At 51.6% G+C, this 24,470-nt stretch overlaps 1 protein-coding gene across 8 annotated transcripts in view; it reads right to left on the bottom strand.

The window, feature by feature from the left end:
• HERC1 (HECT and RLD domain containing E3 ubiquitin protein ligase family member 1) overlaps positions 1-24,470 on the bottom strand; it is a 1,817,725-nt gene that overhangs the window by 190,528 nt on the left and 1,602,727 nt on the right. For all 8 annotated transcript variants that reach the window (XM_085643727.1, XM_085643730.1, XM_085643731.1 and 5 more), the window contains one exon: positions 21,812-21,914. In XM_085643727.1, coding sequence (XP_085499853.1) covers positions 21,812-21,914 — 103 coding nt within the window. The remainder of the gene's footprint in view (positions 1-21,811; positions 21,915-24,470) is intronic.

Here is a 24,470-nt window from a genome sequence, read left to right as displayed (position 1 = left end):
GCAACCTACCTAAACGCCATGGAGAACCGGCACCCGAAGACGACCAAAAACCTCTAGCAGAGCGCAAGCCATATGACGGCTACCACTACCCCACATAGGGTACGATAAGTCCCAAGATAAGGGAACCTTCTTTAGAAGAACTTCCGGAGCAGAGGAAAAACAAAAGAGCCACGGGGAAAAAAAACGACCCTGCTGAAGGCTTGATAAGCAGCCCAAGCAAAGCAGAAGGACAAATCTCAGGACCAAGCCTGCGCAACAACTCCTGCAGAACCACATACAATCAACACAAGGGCCGTCCAGCAGCCAACAATGCCAAAGTCCCAAGGAAGGACGTAAACGGCCAGCAAACACACTGTACAGCCAGAACAGCCCGCTTAAGAAGGCCCAGAATCAACCCAAACCAGAAGTTACTGAGGAGGGGACGGAGGAGGAGGAGGGAGCCCTGCCAAGAGCCACTGGATGGCGGTGTCGGCCGGGGCATGGAACAACAGGCTGCCATCAAACGGAAGGTCGATGAGTCGCTCCCAAATATTCTCAGGGAATACTCCGTCTCTAAGCCAAGCATGGCGACGGAGAGCGACTGAGGAAGCCATGGCCCGGCCCAGCACCTCTAAGATGTCCAGAGCGGAGCGGAGAATAAACGCCGCAAGCTCCCGGCCATCCAATGCATGATGCCATAAGTCCACTAGGCCAGACTCCTGGGACGCCGCAGATCCCAGAGACTCAGGCGAGTCACACAAACAGGAGGAGGCCCTAGCCCGCACACACAAGGTGTTAAGGGCCCGCAGGGCCGCACTGGTCGAGGCGAACATGTTGCCTCCCCAAGAGTCCAGTCAGCGGGCCTCTCGGGACGGCGGAGTCAACAGTGGCGGCAGGGAGGGAAAAGCAGTCCGCAAAAGGGGGCTGGTGGCTGAGGGTACAAGGGAAAGACACGCTGGGTCACGCGGCGCCGGTAGGTGCCAGTGCAGAAGATGCTGAGGCAGCGGGTCCCCTGAGGCAGGACTTCTCCAAGCCCCCGTCAAGGAAGAAAGGAGTGAACCTTCAAAGGGAAGTAAGATTTCCCTCCCACCAGAGCCCTGGTGGAGGACCTCCAATAGATGGTCCGCCGGAATGTGAGCCACTGGGTCACCCATGCGCAGAATGCCCACAGCCGTGGACACCGCGTGAGCGAAGGCCACACCCGCTTCCGTAGGGCCCTGTGGTGGAGAAAGCAACTCCTCCGTGGGCGACAGCTGCAAACTAAGGCAGCCGTCCTCGAGGCCAAGCGGGGCGGGCAAGGGCCAGACCTGGAAGTCAGAAGGAGCCGAAGAATGAGGGACCTGCCGCTCTTCCGACGAACACCTCTGCCTCAGGTAAGGCGGGGAGCCGCCCTTCGACGCCGGTGAAAAAGACACCACACAGCGACCAGTCTCCGGGGAGGATGACACCAAGATACAGCCTGCCTCCGGAGAAGGAGGATCCGAAGACAAATCTGCGGTACGACCTCTGCGTGGAGCCGTAGAGTCCACTGCTTGAGGCACCAGCTGGCGTCACCATACAAGGTACCACCAGGTCACCCCGCACCGGGGACCGGAGCGGAGACCGAAGTAGAGCTGGAGCTGCACCGGCCCAGGAGCGGCGCCGGAGTGGCGCCGACCCGACCCCCACCGAGGCAGCCACCTGCGTGGGGGAACGAGACGGGTCTGGGGAGTGGCACGAAGCCCTCCGCCATCCGCGGCCCAGAATGAGGCGAAGATCGCTTGGCAGCCCATGTGGCGGCGCCAGGGACGATTCAACCTCCGACTGCCCTCCGATGAGGCAGCCGCCTGTGGGGAGGGACGAGAGGGGCCCAGAGAGGGACGAGGGTTCTTCCCTCAGGCTCAACCCGGAGCGGGACGAGGAGGGTCCATTGACCCCTGTGGTTCCGCACAGTCCAGCTGCTGCCAGCGCCGTAGCGGCGTCACCTCGGCCTTAGACAGGAGCACTTTGTCAAAGGACCAAGAGGGGTTCGGGGATGCGACCCGAGCCCCGACGACCAACTGCGACACCACAGGGACCCCGCATGAGTTTGCGGCGAGGCAGAGACGCCATGGCCGGAAGGAGGTGCCCAAGAGGAGCCGCACCCCCAACAGTACCTCATCCTCCAAGCTTGGATCCGAACCAGTCGGCGCCGGGGCCGGAGTCACCGGCGGTGCCGCAGAGGGCCCTGCGCAGAGCGAGGGATCTGCCGACGCCACAGGAGGGGAAGGAGGAGGAGACGCCAGTGAGGCCTGCAAAGCCGCCGCGTATGTCTCCATTTGAACTCTTGACGCCCCAACACCGGGAAACGGTGGATAGGACAACATGCGGGGCCGCATCACCCGCGGAGAGTCCTCGCCCCCGGTAGGCCGGAAACCAGCCCCCGGGGACAAACTGCGACACTTACCCACCAGGGAGCGACGCTCGCGTAACATCGGAGAAGGGTAAGGACGACGACCACGGCCGTATCTAAACCCGTCCGCCGAAGCAGACCGAGGGGAGGACGTCGACCTGGAGAGATTCGCCGAGAGAATTTTCATCCGGCGCTCCCGCCGCGACTTTGGCTTCAACTGTTGGCACGCCGTGCCGGTTAAAATATTGCAATATTTTGGGGGTGCGCACTCGCAATGCCCGCGGTGCGGAAGAGAGGGTGCTGATTTTCGTCACATGTTTTGGTCCTGCGTTCAGTTGGGTGATTATTGGGCAGAGGTTATGGATTGCCTAAATCAGGTGACGGACCGTGTTATTGACCCGGACCTGGGGGCCTGTTTACTGCTTTGGTTCCCACACACCCGCCGGACGAAGGTCACTAGCAAGTTTTACGACTTAGGATTGATAATGGCCAAGAGGGAACTGACTATGCACTGGAAGTCCGGGACGGGGCCTAGCTTCTTGCGGTGGAGGGCGGCCTTTGTGCGTTGGGCGAGGGCTGAGGGTGCGCTCCGGTTGCAATTAGCTCTTCGGAGGGATGACGAAAAGGCGCTGGCGACGGCCCGTGCGTGGGAGGCGTTGGTGGTGGAACTTCAGGGGCTGATGGCTAACAACGGGACAGAGGGGGACACATCTGGCGGGCTGGAGGAGGCGGTGAACGGGGAGTAGAAGGGGAGTAGTAGCGAGCGCTGGAAACAAGGGTGTGGCTAAGCGCGAGGGAAAGCCATGGTTCTCTAGTGGAGGGCGGGCACCCATGTCTGATTTATGGCAGGGAGGGGGCACATCAGGAGCGATGCGAAAGACAGGAGGCACACTGACATGGGGTGGGGAGGGAGGGGGGAGGGCCCGTTTGGGCTGGAAGCTTATTCTCCCGGTTATTGGCTGATAATTCTGTATGTGCAATAAGTTCTTTGACCGGGGAGGAAGCGGGTTTGTACTGAGTTGTTGCTATGAAAACAATAAAAAAATCTTTCAACAAAAAAACTGTTGGCATGCCGTACAATCTGTGGTGCCGTGATCCTCCCCCAAACACCACATACAAATGAGGTGCGGGTTCCGTCGCAGACATCAGATGCCCACAAGATGTGCAAGTCTTAAAGCCCGAAGGCATTCGCACACTGTTCCATCCAAAAGAAAGGAAGAAAAAAGGGAACCGAACAGGCCCGTAGCAAGGATCGGATCCGCGTTGCACACGGAAAAGGAAAAAACTGTCGTAGGCACGCCGGGGCGGGTCTTATGGGACCTCGCTGACGTAACGTACACGGACGACGCCTGGGCGGAGTCGCGTGATGTCGCCCCGCCACCGGCGCGCAGAGATGCTGTGGCAAAAAAGTTTCCGGATCCAGTCTCATGCCTGGGGATAATTCTACGTGAAGGAATCTGCGGCTAGTAGTCTCTATCAGATATAAAGTTTTTCTGCTTTGCATGCAACCATTATGTTGCCATGGTCTCCGGTGAATTTCTGGTTAGTGGATTTGAGAAAAGGTAACCCACGCTTTTGGTGCAGTGCAAGAAGGAGTGAAGAGCATCTGGCAGCTGAGGTCCCTGTTCACTGGTGGACTGGACATGCCGATTTTACAGGGAACGAAATAGAGATCTTAAGAGTTCTATGGTGGTGGAGACAGGTTCTAACAGAGATTTGGCTAATACAGATCAGGCCTGGATGAAGGAGTGTGACTATCCTTCATTCTGGCAGCTCTGCTTCACTGTACACTATAGCAGTCCTTGGTATGAGATAGGTCTGCTTAGCCAGGCAGATTGGGCTGTTCGCTTGTGGTCATTTGAGAAATTGGAGGTCCTACTTGTGCGTGTCCTATGACTTGAGGGCTAAAGCTGGTCCCATCCTCAGGGATAGAGAGTGACTTAAATGGGTTTAGCCAGAAGATTGAGTAATTGGATGGGCCTAAGAGAGTAGACATGCACTGCCCCACAAGGGTGAAGTGCACAGAGGGTACTTGAGGATTCCTAGTTCTCTATGAGGATTATGGACTATGAAACACAGAGGCTAAAGGGGACTTGGTAGACACTGCAGTTTTCAAGTGGGACATGTCTCCACTGAGTCTCCAGTGCAGTTCAGGTTCTTCCAGTATGCTCACTTCCACGTCCAGAACCACTCAGATGAAGAGGAGCTTCTAATAGAGAGTCAGGTGTGACTTCAGCACTTTGATGGAGAACCCTAGCGAATGCTGGAGGTCGGCCGTAGTCTGGAGGTGGGAGACGACAGCCTGGGGCGAGCCCGCCTTAAACAGCCAGTCATCGAGATAGGGGAAGACTAGAATCCCTGATCTGCACAGATGAGCTACGACCACCGCCATCACTTTCGTGAACACCCGAGGGGCGCTGGTAAGGCCAGATGGGAGCACGGTAAACTGAAAGTGCTCGTGGCCTACCGTGAACCGCAGGTAACGCTGGTGGGTCGGCAGGACAGGCAAGTCAAACACTACCATCCAGTCTCAAGGGTCGTAGGCAGACAGGACCTGACTGAGCATCAACATTTTGAACTTCTCCTTCCAGAGGAAGCGGTTGACGTTCCCGAGATCCAAGATAGGACGCAGGCCTTTGTCCTTCTTGGGCACCAGGAAGTAGTAGGAATAGCAACCACAACCTACTTCTGGGACAGGAACACGCTCAATGGCTCCCTTAGCCAAGAGTGCCGAAACTTCCTGTTAGAGAAGGGCCAGATGATCCTCCGACATGCGATGGTACTAAGGTGGCATGAATGGAGGGGTAGTCTCGAAGGGGAGAGAGTAGCCCCTTTGGACTATTTGCAAAACCCACCTGTCTGACGTGATGGTGCGCCAGTGGGGGAGGTGATGGCGAATCCTGCCGCCCACTGGCGTTTGGTGGCCCTGAAAGGTCCACTGTGGTGGACTGGCCAGCCCGCTGGCCCCCAGAACCACGGCGGTGGTTCCCACGTCACCAGCCGCGCCGGGGGCTGAACAGCTTGCACTGGCCAGTAGCTCTGGGCAGGACGTGGTGGGAAACCCCTTCCGTAGCCACGAAAGGGGCAAAAGGCAGACTGCGCAGGGCGGGTGGTAGAGAGGCCCAAGGACCTGGCCGTAGCCAGAGAGTCCTTAAAGCGCTCCAAAGCGTTGTCTGCCTTGTCACCGAATAGGCGACGGCCATCAAAGGGCATCCCCTGAAAAACCAGTCGACCTCAACCAGGTGTAGCATCGAAGGCCTACCGACGTAGAAATCGCCCTGCCTAGTCAGTCGGCAGTATCATGCCCAGAGCAGATGGTAAACTTTGCTGCGGCTCTCCCTTTGGCAACTGCACGGGAGAGTACGGCCCGGGCCTCCTCCGAGCACTGGGGCAGCACTTGCTCCACCGTATCCCTCACTGAGTGGGTCTAACAGTCCAACAGACATGCGGTGTTTACCGTCCGCAGTCCCAAGCTGGAGGAAGAAAGCATCTTCTTCCCAAGATGGTCCAGCTTTTTCGATTACCTATCAGGTGGTGCGTTAGGGAATGCGTCTTTGGAGGTGGAGGCTTGGACCACCAAGCTCTCTGGGCTGGGGTGTTGGGAGAGGAAAGTGGGGTCTCCCTGACCCGGGCGGTGTCGTCAGGCAATCATCCTGTCCACAGGAGCCCCTGTGTTTGGCCTGGACCAGGTGCCCAAAAGGATATCGATGAGGGCTTCATTAAACGGTAGCAGGGGCTCCCAAGAGCTTGCTGCTGGTTGAAGCACCTCTGTCAGGAGGTTAGTCCTGACTGCTACTGTAGGTAGCTCGAGGTTGAGAGCCTCGGCCGCCCTACGCAACACCACGGCGTAAGACACTCCCTCCTCCGTAGCCACGGTAGGAGGAGACAACATGGCAAGGTCTGGTGAGCTATCCAAACCACTGGCTTCCCCCAGTTCCCCTCTCCAGTCCGGTTCATAGCCTAACTGGTCAGTTAAAGGGTCCCCAAACCTCTCCCAGTCCTCCTCTCCCTCCTCTGGCTGATAATATGGTCTAAAAGAGCCAGGGTAGAACAAGGGCACAAAAGTACCCGTCGGCGCCGGATGTGGCATCGGTCGACGCCGGTCGGGCTCTGTGTCTACATCTGTGTCTACATCGGGATGGAGGCCGGGGTCGACGCCGGCTGGGGACACAACCGGCGTTGGCTGCAGACGTGGTGCCGGTGGATTCGGCGCCGGGGGAGGTGTAATGAGGTCAAGCGGCACCGATCCGGATCTAGGTCTGGAGCCAAGGGGACCCTGCGGTGCCGGGCTGGAGCCGCCGGCGTTGAAGGCCCAGGTCCCTCAGCCGAGTATGCGGGGCCCAAAGGCGCACCGGCGGAGTCAGGCTGGTTGGTTGGTGAAGCTGGAAGGGGTCGCTCCGGGTCCCGGCAAGGGAGGGAAACCCGGAGTCAACCCTTCGGGCCCCGTATGAGGAGCTGAGGGAGGGGCACCACCCGCATCCCTCGTCACGTCGGCTGATGGACGGGGAGAAGTCGAAGAGCGACGATGCTTCTTCGACTTCTTCTTGTGCTTCGACTTACCTGACCCAGAGTGCGAAGACTTGAAAGAAGAGTGATGATGATGATAACTTCGCGACCGGACCCATGACCTCCCGCGCGACCGGGACCTCAAAAGATGCGGAGCCGACAGCCGGGTCTCGAGAAGCTTTCGAAACTGCTCCCGCAAAGACTTCGGATTCATGGTTCGGCAGTCGGAGCATGACTTGGGGTCGGGGTCTCACTCCCAGCAAAACAGGCACACGCGGTGCGGATCAGTCACCGACATCAGTTGGCTACAGGAACCGCAAGCCTTGAAGCCGGGCATCCCTGACGTGCACCAGGAGTCGAAGACTCAAAAACCGTGTCGACAAAAGTTGGCAAGAAGTCAGTTAAAAAGTGACTGGAGGTACCACTCTCGCCGGATCTGCGCTGGGTGGCGCGGGAAAAGAAAGAACTGACGTTAGCACATGCGGACGGCGTCTATGTAGCTACCGCCACGTCATCCCGGTGACTGATAGAATTGAAACGTAGTTGTAATATTTTACTTGTGTTTTACCCTATATTATGTTAGCATTTATATGGGTAATACAATATATTTACATATTGTTTGTAAGACTTAATCAGTAAATACAGATGTCACGTTGGTTGGGTTGACATCGGTACCACCATTTTAGTTACAGAAGACGCCATGTTCTGTTACAATAGAAACTGTTACTCGCACATTCAAAACTGTTGTTTGCTCATTTACGAGAAATAGCCCTTGGTAAGTTTTGTTTCTTCAATGCTCATGTTAGCTCGTTAGTGCATGCCTTTTCTCTCAGATCAAGGCCTTCTACCACCTTTTTAGAAGGGAGGATAGGCCAGACGACCTTGAAAAGTAGATAGCTTGTACCAAGATGCGGAATTGAGCCTTATGTTCTGCACCCCCATTGTATTACAACACCTACCAGTGTTTTTCCATGGTAGGCGGGTCTTTGTGGACTCCACAACATACATAATGTAACTTTATGCTTGTTTAAGTCAGTCCCTCGTCAGCCGTCATAGGCGGCTGGTCAGATTTGACTCCCCTGCAGTGTATTTTACAAATAAACTAGTTTGCTTGTATTCTCTACTACATCATTGACTCTTCATTCTTGGAAGGCTAGAGGAGGTCGAGAGTGACCTGGGTGACCGTAATCGGGTCACTTCTTCACGACCACGATGCCAACGGCGAACGCGGAGCGGACCGACGCCACCTTTCGATGCGCTGGGGTACTGCTGACGAAAAACTTCCCGGATCAAGTCTGACGCCTGCGGGTAATTCTAAGGTAAGGAATCTATAACTAACTGTTTCTTTCAGATAATATTCTTAACTACAGGGATTATATGCTGAAGTTAGCAGAACATAAAAAACCAGAAGACCAACAAATCACCTCAACAACTAAAACCCTTTAAAGTAGTAAAGAAAAGCTCTGTGTCATGATACAGGACTATAGGCTTCTCCACCGTGCGAAGCTCAAAGTCATCCTTAATGGTAAAAGTTACTTTTTTACATCCCAGAGGTGGCTGGTGCAGCTGAATGCAAAGACGTTACTCATGAGGCTCCAGAAAAGCTCATTATGACGAACTCCTGGAAGATGACCAGAACACGAAGGAAACCGCAGACAGCGGGCAGTTGGCGAGTACTCAGAGGACAGAAGAGGGACTGGGCGCAATTTCTATGACTGCTTCACACAGAATCTGAAAATCCTCACAACTATTGAAGTCAAATGAGACTTCTATAGATTAATGGAGTTGTAACCTGAGTTGATTAGGTTCGGCATAATCTACATTTTATTTATAGAGATTTTCATATTATGGAGAGAATTTGCAAGGAATCCACCCCAAAGTACATACAAATCACCCAGCACAAGATTTAGAAAGAATATAGGATAGCCTAGAGCAGGCTTATTGGGGTAAATGGGTTCTAGTTTGTGCAAAAGACACCTCTGGGCAGTTGGTTGAAGGTGGGCAATTAGGATACAGTTGGTGTAATTCAGGGCATTTCCAACTATGTCTAGACAATGGTACATACATTTGCTGGAGATCCACTTACTTAGGACTAAATGAAAGTTATTTTGGAAGACACCATAGACACTACTACTGTGCCAATAAAAGCTTCTTGTTTCACATGCCGAACACATAGTTTGGCAAACACAGAACGCATTCAATCGATGCACTGGGTGCTACATGATTAGCTATGGGCTTCAAGAAATATGAATGCTTGACCCCTCTTGGTACAGAAGTATGCATGGAGTAAAGTATGAGATATTCAATGGAGAACAGGGTGTTATTAAGGTTGAGCTTACGAGTGCACCTTTGGAAGCGCAAATCAAAGATGCAACTTATGTCTATGGTGACAAAAATGGAAAGAATTACTGCATCCTGAAAGCACTAGAGGGCCCTACGGACGCAGTGAAGTGATGGCATACTTCCAAAGGTTTAGCTAACCCATGCAAAATGGTGAGGTAGGTGTTTTTTCTCTCAATACTCAAAATGTGAAAATAACTGCTATTGTGGAATTGCGGGCAACCCAACACTTGGAGTCCCCATCCCATGGGACCATCAATGTTCGCAAAAAAGACCCACTTAACCTCACAGACTGCTCCAATCTGGGTGGCAATCTTCAATGCTGATACAGCTCTTAAAATTGAATGCTGGGAAACCCTTTCTGGTGAAAAGCCACTCTACATTTCCAATATGATCACGCATAAAATTAAGTGAAAAACGGAAGCACCTAGGGGGAAGGTACGATTGGCAAATACTACAGATTTACAATGCATTGAATGATAAGCAATGTAGTAAGGATAACAACCCCTGCAATGGCCTTAATTAGTAGGCAATAGACAACAAGAGACAACAATCCAAATATCTGTTATCAAGACAGGCTAGTTTATTCAAAAAGGGTGAGACAAGCCAGCTAGGTCTGTGGGGGCAAAATGGAACCATCTATGCCTCAAGTGTCTAGTCATAAGCCAACATATTAGACTCAACAGTGTTTGGAATCTGCCTTCTGTAACATGCTTTTGATTATTAACATTTACAAGCTAGACGTGAAAGTAAAGCAAAAACTCATACTTGTTGAAGATATGGTTTCAGAGCACCGTAGTCTAATACAGATATGACAATGCACAAGACAACCCTCCAATGAAAGCAGAAGGGCTTGGAGAATATGAATAATTGAGTTAATATAAAGTTATTTAGTAGTCCTCAGGGGGAAGATACCAAGGGAAATGTCTCTATTAAACAAGCTTTTAACATCTGCCTGTATTGCTCAATGAGGCTAACATTTACTGCTTACACAGGCTGTGATCTGAAGGCTATAAATTTGAATCCCAGCAAGGTTAACTCAGCCTTCCATTTCCAGCAGTACAGTAAATTTTGGATCACAAATTGAGTAGTAGTAACATCTGTTGTGTACAGCTCAGTGATGTTCTCTGGCAATTATTACTCAAAGAGAAATTGATGAGGCACCTCTGACCAAATAAACCTGTGCCATATGAGGGGTTAATACTTTTTCTTTGTTATAAAATAAACCTGACACACTTGCTTGTTGATGAAATCTAAAATATCAGATACCTGCTATACAGATTTAGGGATTGTAGGAAAGTGGGTTTCAGTTGCAGTAACCCCCCCCACTTTTTGCCAGACTACTGATGCACTTTTTCTTGGTGTGCCCTGGGTCCCTGCCAATCAGGTTCCCAGGGCCTGTGTTCTTTTCCCAAAAAGAACCCAATTGGCATCTCTGGCACTAGTCAGCCCCTGGTAAATGGTACCACAGGTACCCAGGGCACTGTGACCACCAGGGAAGACCTCTAAGGGCTGCAGCACTTATTGTGCCACTCTTAGAGGCCCTGTACCTATACACACACACACACACACACTGCCTTTGCAGGTTGTGTGTTTTGGTGCAGAACAAAGTAAAGAGTCGACATGGCACACATCAGGCTTCAGTATCTAGGTTCAGTTAGCAATAGTTAGGGTTTACACTGTATTATACTCCATCATTAGAGGTATTATCCCTACTTTTAGTATTATGCCTCATGTTTTACTCTTTTAAGATGGCGGCCGTTCTCCTACTGGTATCTGATACTTTCGATTTTAGTACATCCTTTCTTTCGTTGACTGAGGGTTATAGAAACCCGTACGCAAGCTGATGATTGATTGCGGTATTCAGTAGAGAGACACAGGCAGGAAGTTACGGAGGTTACCCATGGGTAAGGAGCCAAATTATGGGGCTTGGAGAGTGCCTTTTTATTATCACTGTGGGAGTATTATTTTACAGAGACTGCATGGTTGTATTGCAGGTCGGCAGTATTCAGACAGTGATTGACTGTGTTGTTAAGTTGCGGCAGAGAGTGGAGACACGAAGAGTTCTTGGCGCGTTTACTTCGGGGTTATACTGGTGAGCATGGTTTCTATCGTTAAAGATAGTAGATAGGATTTGTGAGGCCCTACTATTGTGACATTAGTCTGACTAAATAGGCTTTTTGTGTAGTCTCACCAGGTTTCCAGATTCCGCGTTCTTTTAACATCTGATACAAGGTATTGTTTATGTTCATAAGATATTTACCATCTATCACCTCTGGTATTAGTTTGTTAGACACACATATTGTTGCATGGTGTCTATCACTTATCTACACTGCAATAAGAGTTATATAGGATTAGCACTAATCATGCTGTACCCATCTTGCTTCACTTCCACACACGGGTGAGATGACTGGTCGTAATTTCATCTTATTTATTTTTTGAAGAATTCGAACAATGCTTATAATTTGATAATATGATTATTTGTATTGTTATTCCCATGATCTTTGAAATTTGCTAATGTTATTTGCGCGTTATCGGCAAACTGTAATGTATAATTTTTCATTGTTATAGATTGGCCCCTGACGAAGGGACTGGTTAGTCTTGAAATGCATTGGGCTCTGCAAACAAGCCGTCGACAATTTAGACATCGAATGACTTCAATATATGAATTGAAAAACAATGCTGTAAGTCATATGAAAGATATATATGTTCTTGTGTAATTTTCAATTTGTATCATTGAACATATAATGTTGGATTTTGTGTTTACGTATGCAATGTATATGAAAACCAACACTAATTGTTTATAAAAAAAAGTGTATAAAACAAGGAAGGTTTCCTTCTGTGAATAGTGCGCAGCGAACCCGGGTACAAGTACTTGGCCTAACTCATTGATTTCCCACACATAATCTGGCAGCGTGCGTTTCGTTGCTGCACCAATATCCCACAACAGGATTACTTTGAAAAGTAGGACAACATTGAAAAAATTAGGGAGTGCACTCCCAATCCCATATCTTCTCAACTACACATCCCTGTGTGCCATGCCTACAACCCACTGCCCTGGCATAGATCAGTCACCCCTCTAGCTGGGTGCCCTATGCCAGTGGTGAGGGTACAGGTGCATGAGCCCTGTACCCCTACAGTGTCTAAGTTAATTCTTAGACATTGTAAGTGCAGTGCTGCCATTAAGATTATATGGTGCTGGGAGCTTGTCATTACAAACTCCACAGCACCATAATGGCTACACTGAAAACTGAGAACTTTGGTATCAAACTTTTCAGCACATTAAACCCCCGCTGATGCCAGTTTGGGATTTAATGAAAAATGCACATAGAGGGCATCTAAGAGATTCCCCCTGAAAACTAACACCCCACTAGTGTGCAGGCTGAGTGGCAGCTTTCAGCTGCCACCACCAGACATGTTTCTGGACTCCTGGTTCGAGAGCCTGCTGCTCTCTGGGGCCTGAAACAATGCACATCCTGGGACGAGGTGCCAAGTCTTCTCCCCCAGGATGGACAGGGTTCACGAAGGGGAAGCTTCAAAGGCATGTTGCCTTTGTGAGCCTCTCCAGATCATTTGCTGCTTTCAGCAACTGGTCCCCACTTTGGGCGGGAGAGCCCGCGTGAAAAACAAGTGCGGGGAAAGAGGTGTGCCCACCTCTGCCAACTCCACCCCTCAGGTGGGAGAGGTGAGGTGAAGCACAACTCAGAGTCCCTGCCATCTTCAGGATGGGGGGACCCAACCAATCTGGGACAGGCTCCTACCCCCCTCCCACTGGAGGGTGGCACGATAGGGGGTTTACCCACCACAGGGAAGGGACCCATTGGTCCCTGCCCTTTACCTACCTGTAACGCCCCAAGATCTAGTATTTAGGGAGCACCCTGAACCTTGCTTCCTCAGATCTAGCCTGACAACAAGAAGAAGGACCGAACAGCCGTGCAGCCAGCTAACAGGAGGAATACACCCACTGACTTGACCCCAGCCCTACTGGCCTGTCACCCCTCGAACCTGCGAAATCCCGGTGTGTCCTGTAGCCAGTAACCTCAAAAACCCCAGAGGACCTGCCTGCCTTCACTTCCAAAGACTGTTTCTCCCGTGAACACCGGATTTGTTCAACTGCAACCTCTGGCAGCAGCCAGGGACCGCGAATCCAGCCCATTCTGCACCCGCCGAACCCGGCTCGAGTGGAAAAACACCACGAGGAGGTCACCCGGTGATCCTGACCCGAGATCCGGCGACCCCTGACCTGCCTCAAGCCTCCAGCCGACGTCTGCAGTCTAAATCCAGAAGCCCCCCGTAAACCGCGACCAGGAGCTGGTAAGAAGATCCAACCCTAAAAAGCACCCCTGCACCCGACGCCCCATGGCCTTGTGTGCCCAAACCGACGGTGCCTAACCAACCCTTAACTTTCCAACTTACCTCTCCAAGTGGTGGTCGCACCCAGAAGTCCTTTGTCTACTTGCCTGAAGTGCTTTTGCAAACCGGAGCTTCTCCATAGAAAACAACAGGGCGCTCGACGTCGAAACAGCACTCTGCACCCGGCCGCCCCAGTGCCGCTGAGGGTGCACCTTTTGTGCTACTTTGTTTCCCCATTTGCCCTGACATTGCTCCCACAACCCAGTGGCCTGCTTGCCAGCAGCCATCAACCGGAGGCCCTCTATCCCCCATTGGATAACATTGGGCCTCAACACTATGCACATGACCGCCCTAGTGCCGCTGAGGGTGCAACAACAGTGCATCACTGACCCTGGGGGACCCCTGAGTCTAACCCCCGAACCTTAACTCCCATAGTCGATTACATAGCTGTGAACCATTGACCTGTTTTTCCTCCATAGGATAACATTGACAATTTTCTTCCAAAAAGTTTTCAAGTGTGGAGTTTTGAAATCTAAAAATTTTCTTTAAAAATCACACAAAAAACCAAACCGTATTTACTTACCTTTTTACAGGAAATGTCCGAGTGATGAATCCAGGTATCAAGCACTGAGTAAGAAAAGTAACGTACAAAGTAACCTGTAATTTACTGAAAAAGCATATTCATTTCAATGCACTGTTTTTCTTCCAAAAAACGACTAAGTCTGGAGTTTTGAAATCTAAAGATATTCTTTAAAAATCATGCGAATAACCAAAACGTAATTACTTACCTGTTTACAGGAAATGTCCCAGTGCTGAATCTAGGTATCCAGCACTGAGTTAGAAAAGTAACGTAAAAAGTAACTTACCTGTAATTTACTGAAAAAAGCCTACTCATTCCAATGTACTGTATTTGCTGAGTGTTGCAACCTTCTGCATCCCCTGTAAAGCAAACAAAGTACAAGTTCTATTGCATTTTCAAACTGTTCTACAATCAGCTACTTACTACAGTAAAGTATATATATATATATTTTTTTTTTTTGCAGAGTTTTATATAGCGCAAATTTGACCCGAATCCAATCAGGTATCAGAGCGCTTTACATAGCACCAGTTACGTTACATGAGGACACACATTAATTTTTTGTAAGGTACGGGGAGATTAAGTGATTTGCCCAGAATCACAGGATGTTCAGCGTCATTACCGAGACTTGAACCCAGTTCCCCAGGTCTGCGGTCGAGCGCCCTAGCCGTATTTAATGCTTACCTGTGCCAGGCTTGCTTGGTTCTAAAAATAAAACAACAGTATATATTTTTATACAAACACAATTGGACTAGAGTTCAGTTCTTGAGTGTGTGAATTCATTTGGTGTCTGAGTGTGTACATCAAATGCTTAACACTGTCCTTTGATACTGCCTTACTGCTCGATCACTCTACCACAAATAGAGAGTAAGGTTCTATCTAACTTTAACCTCTGCCTACCTCTGGGGTCACCTGGACTCTATACACACTATACCATACCTACAGTGTGGTTGGGATTAACTGCGTATCATCAAGAGAGCTGAGGACTGAAGAAAATCAAGGACGGCAGGGTCCACATTTCTTTGTGCATGATAATCAGGTAACACATGGTTGACGAACAAGTTACTTACCTTCGGTAACGATGTATCTGTAAGAAACATTAGTTAGTTAGATTCCTCACCTTAGAATATCCCCAGGCGTCAGACTGGATCCGGAAGATTTTTCGTCAGCAATACCCCTTGCGCGTCGCTAGGCGTCGTCTGCGGCTCCGCGTCCGTCGCCGGCGTCGTGCGCCGGAATGAAGTCGTCGGAGTACTTAGACGCCGCCCTCGCGCGCTGACGTCAGTTCTTGTACATAGCTTTCCGCGCCAGGAACGCAGAGCCATGCAAAGACCGACACTGGTGCCAAAAAATTAAAACATAGGGGCCTGAAAAGGATAACCTTAACCCTAGATGTCAGTTCGCAGAACGGGGAGGATGGGTGGGTCGGTGAGGAATCTAACTAACTAATGTTTCTTACAGATACATCGTTACCGAAGGTAAGTAACTTGTTCATCTGAAAGAAACACGTTAGTTAGATTCCTCACCTTAGAATAGATACCCAAGCAATACCATCCCCGGTGGTGGGTCTGCGAACCAAGATCACACCAGAAAGTCCTGGAGGACAGAACGGCCAAAGAAGCCATCCCTCCGGACTTGGCTGTCAAGGCAATAATGCCTGGCAAATGTGTGTAGCGAAGCCCACGTTGCCGCCTGACAGATGTCCTGCAAAGGGACACCCCGTCCCAAAGCAGTAGTAGCCGCTGTGGCCCGAGTAGAATGGGCGCGCAGCCCAACAGGAGGGTCCTTTTTTGCCAAGGAGTAACAAATTTTGATGCACAAAACGACCCACCGAGAGATGGTCCGTTTGTGCACAGCTTTCCCCTTCTTAGCACCCACGTATCCAACGAAAAGTTGGTTGTCCACCCGGAACTGCTTTGTGCGGTCCAAATAAAAGGAGAGCGCACGTTTTGGGTCCAGACGGTGGAGCCTCTCTTCCTCTTTGGAAGGATGCGGAGGCGGAAAGAAGGTGGGCATTTGACAGACTGCCCAAGATGAAATGGAGTCACCACTTTCGGAAGAAAGGAGGGACGAGGCCGAAGGACAACCTTGTCCGGATGAACAGACAGAAAAGGAGGCTTTGAAGATAAAGCCTGGAGCTCACTCACCCGTCTAGCCGAGGTGATGGCTACCAGAAAAGCAGTCTTAAGACGAAGAGGACAATTGTGAAGAGGCTCGAAGGGAGCGCACATCAGGAATGTCAAGACAAGATTCAAGTCCCACTGAGGCATTACAAAAGGAACAGGAGGGAACGTGTGAGTAATGCCTTTTAGAAAGCGTGTAACCACAGGGGACTTGAAAAGAGAAGGCTGATCAGGAAGCCGCAAGAAGGCAGAGATGGCAGCAAGATAACCTTTCAGGGTGCCCAGGGCAGAGCCCTGCCGGGCCAAAGAAAGAAGAAACAGTAGAACCTCAGAAAGAGGGGCGGAAAGGGGATCCACAGCCTTTGCTGTGCACCATGCCACAAATTTGTTCCACCGGCAGGCGTATACCGTCTTTGTGGAGGGACGCCTGGCTGCCAGAATGATATCACAGACTTCAGGAGGCAAGTCAAATGGCATCAACTGCCGCCGCTCAATCTCCACGCATGGAGGTGGAGGCTGGACAGGTTCGGGTGGAGGACCGTCCCCTGCTGCTGCGACAGAAGATCCTCCCGAAGGGGCAGACGTATCGGAGGATCGGTCAACATACTGAGTAGCTCGGGATACCAGTACCTTCGTGCCCAATCCGGAGCCACCAAGATGACTTGGGCCCGGTCGTGCCTGATCTTCTTCAGCACTCTGGGCAGAAGTAGTATAGGCGGAAAGGCGTACAACAGACCGCAACTCCACTCGTGACAAAAAGCGTCGCCGAGCGAGTGCCGCCTTGGAAATTCCAACGCGCAGAACTGCTGACATTGCGCGTTCTCTCCGGTGGCGAATAGATCTAACCAAGGCTCTCCCCACTGCTGAAAGAGACCTTGCGCCACTTCGGAGTTCAGACGCCATTCGTGATCCATCATGCACCGGCGGCTGAGTTCGTCTGCTCTGGCGTTCAGAGAGCCCGCCAGATGTTGAACCACTAGGGTGACGCCCTGGTGTTCCAGCCACGTCCAGAGGCACAGAGCCTCCTGAACAAGGGTCCACGACCCCACCCCGCCCTGTTTGTTGCAATACCACATGGCGGTGGTGTTGTCCGTGAACACCTACACGACACTGCCCCTGACAGAGGGAAGGAAGGCTTTCAGTGCAAGCCGGATCGCTCTCAACTCCAACAGGTTGATGTGGAGACGAGACTCCGCCGGAGACCAGAGGCCTCTGATCTCCGCCTCTCCCATATGGCCACCCCATCCCAGGAGGGACGCATCCGTCACTACGACATGCTCCGGTTGGGGAAGGGAGAGGCTTCTGCCCATGACCCAATCGCGGTCCGTGAGCCACCACTGCAACTGCTGTGCAGTGCCCTCCGAGATCAAGACATGGTCGGACAGGTTGCCGTGATGCTGGGCCCACTGAAACTTCAGGTCCCACTGCAGAGCCCGCATGCGCCGCCTGGTGTGATGCACTAGTAGGATGCAGGAGGCCATCAGCCCCAGAAGCCGCAACACTAGCCTGACCGAAACCCAGGATAGAGGCCGAAAGATGGGAATCAGGGCCTGAATATCCCGGACCCGCTGTTCCGGTGGATAGACCCGGAACTGCGCCGAATCGAGAACCGCTCCGATGAAGAGGAGCTTCTGAGAGGGACTCAAGTGTGACTTCGGCACGTTGATGGAAAATCCCAGCAAATGCAGGAGATCCGCCGTAGTCTGGAGGTGGGAGACGACTGTCTGGGGCGAGCCCGCCTTCAACAACCAGTCGTCGAGATAGGGGAAGACCGGAACCCCTGATCTGCGCAGATGAGCTGTGAACACCCGAGGGGCACTGGTGAGGCCGAAGGGGAGCACGGTAAACTGAAAGTGCTCTTGGCCCACCGTGACCCGCAGGTAACGCCGGTGGGCCGGCAGGACGGGGATGTGGAAATATGCGTCCTGCAAGTCCAACGCTACGATCCAGTCTCCAGGGTCGAGGGCAGCCAGAGTTAACATCTTGAACCTCTCCTTCCGGAGGAAGGCATTGACGTTCCGGAGGTCCAAGATAGGGCGTAGGCCCCCTTTGCCCTTCTTGGGAACCAGAAAGTAGTGGGAACAACAACCACGACCTACTTCTGGACTCGGAACGCGCTCGACGGCCCCCTTGGCCAAGAGAGCCGAAACTTCCTCGTGGAGAAGATTCAAATGATCCCCCGAGATACGGTGGTGCTGCGGTGGCATGGCTGGAGGGGTCGTCTCGAAGGGGAGGGAGTAGCCCCTTCGGACGATTTGCAGCACCCACCTGTCCGATGTGATGGACCGCCAGTGGAGCAGGTGATGGCGAACTCTGCCGCCCACTGGCGTGGAATGGGCCTGAAAGCTCGGACTAGGAAGGCTTTGAGGCGGATGCTGCCGGGGTGGATGTGGGCTGACCGCGTCGTCCTCCAGAACCGCCTCGGCGGAAACAACGTCCGCGACCGCGCGCAGGTTGGTTCTGCGGCTGGTGGCTAGGCTGACGTGAGGAGGCACCCCTTCCTTGGCCACGAAAGAGGCGAAAAGCGGAAGTTTGCGATCGCGGGGCCGAGAGGCCCAAGGACTTGGCCGTAGCCCGGCAGTCCTTAAAGCGATTCAGCGCACTGTCCGCTTTCTCGCCAAAAAGGCGAGTGCCATCAAAGGGCATGTCCATGAGAGTGCTCTGAACATCGCCCGAAAATGACGTGGACCGCAGCCAGGCGTGACGTCTAAGCGCCACTGTGGTAGAAATTGCCCTACCCAGCGAGTCCGTAGTGTCAAGCCCACATCGGATAGCGTGCCGTGCTGCATCCCTCCCATCGGCCAGAGCCTGGGTCAGTCGTGTCTGGACCTCCTCCGGACACAGGGGCAGCACGTCCTCCACCGCATCCCACAGAGAGTGGGAATAACGGTCCAAGAGACAGGCGGTGTTTAAAGACCGCAGGCCCAAACTAAGGGAAGAGAACAGCTTCTTGCCAAACTGTTCCAGTCTCTTGGAATCCCGGTCCGGCGGAGCGGTCGGGAAGGAGGATTGGGAGGTAGAGGCCTGGATAACCAGGCTCTCGGGGGTAGGGTGTTGGGACAGAAAACTGGGGTCGCCGGAGCAGGGCGGTGGCGCCTGCCGACGTTCCTGTCCACAGGAGAAACTGTGGAGGGCTTGGACCAGGTGTCCTGCAGAACGTCAATGAGTGCCTCATTGAATTGCAGCAGAGGCTCAGTGGAGCTTGCTGCAGACTGAAGCACCTCAGTGAGGACGTTAGTCCTCACAGCCACGGCAGGTAGCTCGAGCCCAAGGGCTGCGGCCGCCTTGCGCAGCACCACAAAGAAAGCTGCGCCCTCCTCCGAAGCCACAGTCGGAGGAGAGACGAATCCAGTGTCCGGAGAGGTATCCAGGCCACTGGCCTCCCCCAGTTCATCTGCCCAGTCCTGTGACATTTGAGCCTGTGCGGCCATAGGATCCTCGGATCCCTCCCAGTTGTCTCCATCATCCGATTCCTGGTATACAGGAGGAAGGTACGGAGCCGGGCGGTAGACATAATGTGTCTCTAGCGGCGCCGAACGCGGCGTCCATCGACGCCGGAGCGGCGCCGGGCCCGGAGCGGGACTGAACTGGGGCTCGACGTCGAGCGGAGTCGGCGTCGGGGGTGGTACCGGTGTCGACGCCGGCGGAGGAGGCGTAACGAGGTCGACTGGCGTCGGCGGGGACTCGGGAACGGGTCCCTCGGGCGCTTGCGGCGTCGAGGCCGGAGCCGTCGATGGCGCCGGGGCCGGAGCCACCGGCAGGCAAGGCAGCCCTGTCGGATCCGCGGGGCCCGAAGGCGCGCCAGCGGGCGTCGACGGCGGAGCCAGGCTCCTCATGGCCGAGAGGAAGGCACTGACCTCCGCCGGCGTCGCGTTAGTCCCAGGGACCGGCGGGTATGGGGACTTGCGCAGCGCCTGCGGCTCCACCGGAGCCGCGGGGGTGGAACCACCCTGACCCTCGGCCGAGTCGCGCGACCGGCGAGGGGAGTCCGAAGAGCGGTGTCGCCTCTTGGACTTCTTGGAATGCTTCGACTTACCCGAAGACTTGGATCCCGACGACCGATGGTGACGTCGGCTTCGGCTCCGCGACCGATCCTTGGACCTCCTCCTGGACCGGGATCGAGAGGCGCGCGGAGCCGAGTGGCGAATCTCGAGAAGCTTACGGGACCGCTCCAGTCTAGCCTTCGAGGTCAGGGCCTTGCAGTCCGAACACGACTCCGCGTCGTGGTCGAGGCCCAGGCAGTACAGGCACCGGCGGTGATGGTCCGTAACCGACATCAGGCGGTTACAGTCAGCACAGGCTTTAAAACCAGGCATCCTACCGGCACCGGCGTCGTTAGACAAGATCAAAAAGGATCGAAAAAGTTAGTCAAAAAGTGACTAAAGGGGTAGCTCTCCCGGATCTGCGCTTACTGGCGCGGAAAAAAGAAGAACTGACGTCAGCACGCGAGGGCGGCGTCTAAGTACTCCGACGACGTCATTCCGGCGCACGACGCCGGCGACGGACGCGGAGCCGCAGACGACGCCTAGCGACGCGCAAGGGGTATTGCTGACGAAAAATCTTCCGGATCCAGTCTGACGCCTGGGGATATTCTAAGGTGAGGAATCTAACTAACGTGTTTCTTTCAGATCAAATGTTTATGATTAGTGGTTGCAATATTAAGTCCACTTTGAGTGGATATTTGAAATTTTTTAATTCATGTTTATGCTTTTTACCATTCAGATACAAGGCAATTCGTGTTTCGTTTTTGGAGCGAGTCTGGCTCTCTTTTGGGAGGATTACTAGAAAAGAGTGGAGGCAAACGTAAATTAGACCTCTAATGATAGTGTAAATATCTTCCATCCCGTAATTTTATATGAAGATTTTGCCAGCTTCAGAAGCGTTGAAATTGATAATAATGTAAACCCCACAGTTTATAATATGTCAATGGCTCGCAAGCCTAGGGAGTCCAAGTTTGTGGCATCCTAATCAGTTACAGTGGAGATCATACTACTGCGTGCCTTGGTTAATTCTACAGTAAAGAGCGTTACTATAATAACCCAAAATCATTGACGGTATACCAGTCAAAAGATAAGGTTGGGTGATGGATAGACCCCGCACAGTAATAAAATCGTCTTTTGGCCCTACTTGGTGCACTAGTGATTCACTGGCACAGTACAGTCAACACCTTATAACTGGAAGTGAATTCAATCTTCTAATTGATCCTTTTTTGGTTCACTGTATTTGCTCAATGGAGCTAGGAGTATGGAAAAATGCTGCAAACTGCTGAATGACATTTAGCTTTCACAGATGCAATGCTTTTAAAACATCAACAAGGTTGAAAGCACACTGACAATACTAGTGATGAGTCACAGTTGAATATGGTTTACAAAAATGTCTATCGCCACCCTTTTAACTCCATCTGATCTCCTAACATTGCCATTCAACATGGCGGAAAAAAGCCCAACCACACAAGTTTGTATTAATAAATTATCGAGTGACATGCATACGAATAAATGAGCAGACATTAATAACTACCAGCATTAAAAGGCATGTAACTCATAACTGAAAAGCCTTCCTTACCTTGCCCAAATGTGTACACATGCCCGTCCTTTGACAGTGCAACAGAAAATTGTGTCCCGCAGGCAACTTTTTTAATTCCAATTCCACATAGAACATCTATTTTCTGAAAAAAAAATAATACAAATATAATGGTAGATAGAAATAGTAACATACCAAGAGAATGATATGTCTGATGCACGAAGGCTCAAATAAACAATCGTTTTGAATAATAGCGCAAGTCCTTACATTACATGACAGAACTGCTTGGCATTTTGAGAACTCAGCAACTAGAGAACCTGCTTTAAACCCATAAAATAAATTACACGTTTGAGCAGAGCGCACTTAGCTTCTTAGTGATTTACGGTCGTTTGACACCTAAAACACAACTGGTCAGCACAACTGGTAAACATCCTGGCTTCTACCAGCACCCTACATTTAAGGAGATGTGCCTGGAAAATTGACAGCTATGAATCCGGGAGACCCGGATTCTAACCGCAACTTCTCCACTTGAACAAGTGGGTTCATCGTTAGTAAATACAATACCTTCAGCACAGACTTCATTGTCAGTCAAACATTTCAAACACTTCTGTGGGGGCTGTAATTCTATTATTAAGTGTTCTAAATAAAAGAGAATATTGATACACAAACAAAAAAGAATGAAGTTGTTGTAATGGAACCAAGACGTGAGTTTAGTATTCGCACCAGAAAGAAGCGAGAACACGAGAGGAGGAGGTAGACACTAGCACATTTACAAAGGAAAATCCCACAGGAAGTTGATTAGTTAGCCGCCTCAGTTGAAATGCATCTCAGAATATGAAAAGAGCATAGAGAGCTGGGAAGCACCATTGAGAACCCTGCTTGAATGAATGAATGAATGAAAAGCAATTTGTATCGCGCAAACTAAGCCCGAAGGCATCAAGGCGCCTACCAATAAGATCAAAACACAGAGGCCAGCTCACGGATATGCCATAACAAATAGCCAGGTCTTTAACGCTTTCCTGAACAAGGGGACTGATGGTTGAGCTCTAATTTCCATAGGGAGAGAATTCCAGAGCTTGGGCGCCAGATAGGAAAAAGCCCTTCCTCCCCACCTGGTTCTCCTGAAACGAGGTACCAATAACAGTTTCTTATCTGAGGACCGAAGATTTCTGGCGGGGACATAGGGAACTAAGAGATCATGGATTCCTCTCGCTCCTTGACCTAGTATTGTCCCATATGTTAGACTAAGGATCTTAAAGGTAATCCTAGCCGAAATAGGAAGCCAGTGTAGGCTTTTCCTGACAGCAGTGGCAGAGGAGAGCCTTGGGGCGTCCGTTACAAATTTGGCAGCCGCATTCTGAACAGTTTGCAGTCGCTGCACCAAACCCTTGTCTAGACCCGAGTAAAGAGCATTACAATAGTCAAGACGTGAGGACACCAGGGCTATAACTACTTGTTTGCGTGCAGAGGGAGCAAGGTAGTATTTTATTTTTCTTACGATTTTGATGATGCCCCAGCAGGTCAACACCGTTCTATTTACCTGTAGGTTCATAGAGAGTGAAGGATCAATCAGGACCCCCAGATTACGAGCTGAGTGAGTGGGAGAGGGACACATTCCCAAGGAGGGGGGCCACCACTTATCAGACCATAGGTCACTCCCATCACCAAACACAAGAACCTCCGTTTTCTCTCCATTCAGCTTTAGGGAGTTACAAATCATCCATTTAGAAACTGCCTCCATGCAGTTTCTAAAGCTGAGAACAGAGGAATCGTCCGGGTGTGAGAGGGACACCATGATCTGGGTATCGTCTGCATAGGAGACCACCTCCATCCCGTAAGATCTTATTAGCTTGGCAAGTGGGGCCACATAGATATTAAAAAGGGTAGGGCTGAGGGCCGAACCCTGTGGGACCCCACATTGAACAGGCAGAGATGGAGATAAAAATTCGCCTAGTTTGACCCCCTGTTCTCTCTGATCCAAGAAAGAAGCCAGAAGGCTCAGAGCTGATCCCTCAACCCCAATCTCCCTCAAGCGAGCTGTCAAGGTTACCGGGGATAGGGTGTCAAAAGCTGCTGTAAGGTCTAATAGGACCAGAAAAGTAGCACGACAGTAAGAGCGGACTCTGTACTATGGGACCGCCGGAAACCATGTTGGGCTGGATCAAGAAGTCCATGCCCATCTACAAAAGCCATCAGATGTTCATTGAGATGTGTTTGGAGCATTTTAGCAGGTGCCGGAAGCAGCGAAATAGGACGGAAATTCTTCAGGGTTTCAGGATCAAGGGAGGGCTTTTTTAAAAGAGGCTTGACCACCGCCCTCTTTCACACGGCCGGGAACACACCCTCATGTATTGCCCTGTTCATGATCTCAAGAAGAGGGGGCAGTAAGACATCCCTACAATCCTTAAAAACTCTGAGAGGGCAAGGGTCTAGGGGTGAGCCCGATCTTGTTTTACTGAGCAGCCTATCAAGTTGGACTATATTCAGCGGAGGGAAACAGGACAGACTAGCCTTAGCAATCCGATTTTCCATTTCAGCCCCCGAGATGGCCGGAGTGTGCAGGGGGGGCAAAGAGGACCGTTGTAATTCCAGGGCGGAATAGATATCCGCAATTTTGGAATGAAAGAACTGAGCGATCCTATCGCAGAGATCTTGAGAACTGACAGTCGGATTGGGAGTTTGCAAAGAGGTCTCTGGGGGA

Source organism: Triturus cristatus, chromosome 3_1, assembly GCF_964204655.1.
Source record: "Triturus cristatus chromosome 3_1, aTriCri1.1, whole genome shotgun sequence".
Classification (NCBI taxonomy): Eukaryota; Metazoa; Chordata; class Amphibia; order Caudata; family Salamandridae; genus Triturus; species Triturus cristatus.
The sequence above is the reverse complement of the archived record's forward strand: the minus strand, read 5'-3'. Positions and strand labels throughout refer to the sequence as shown.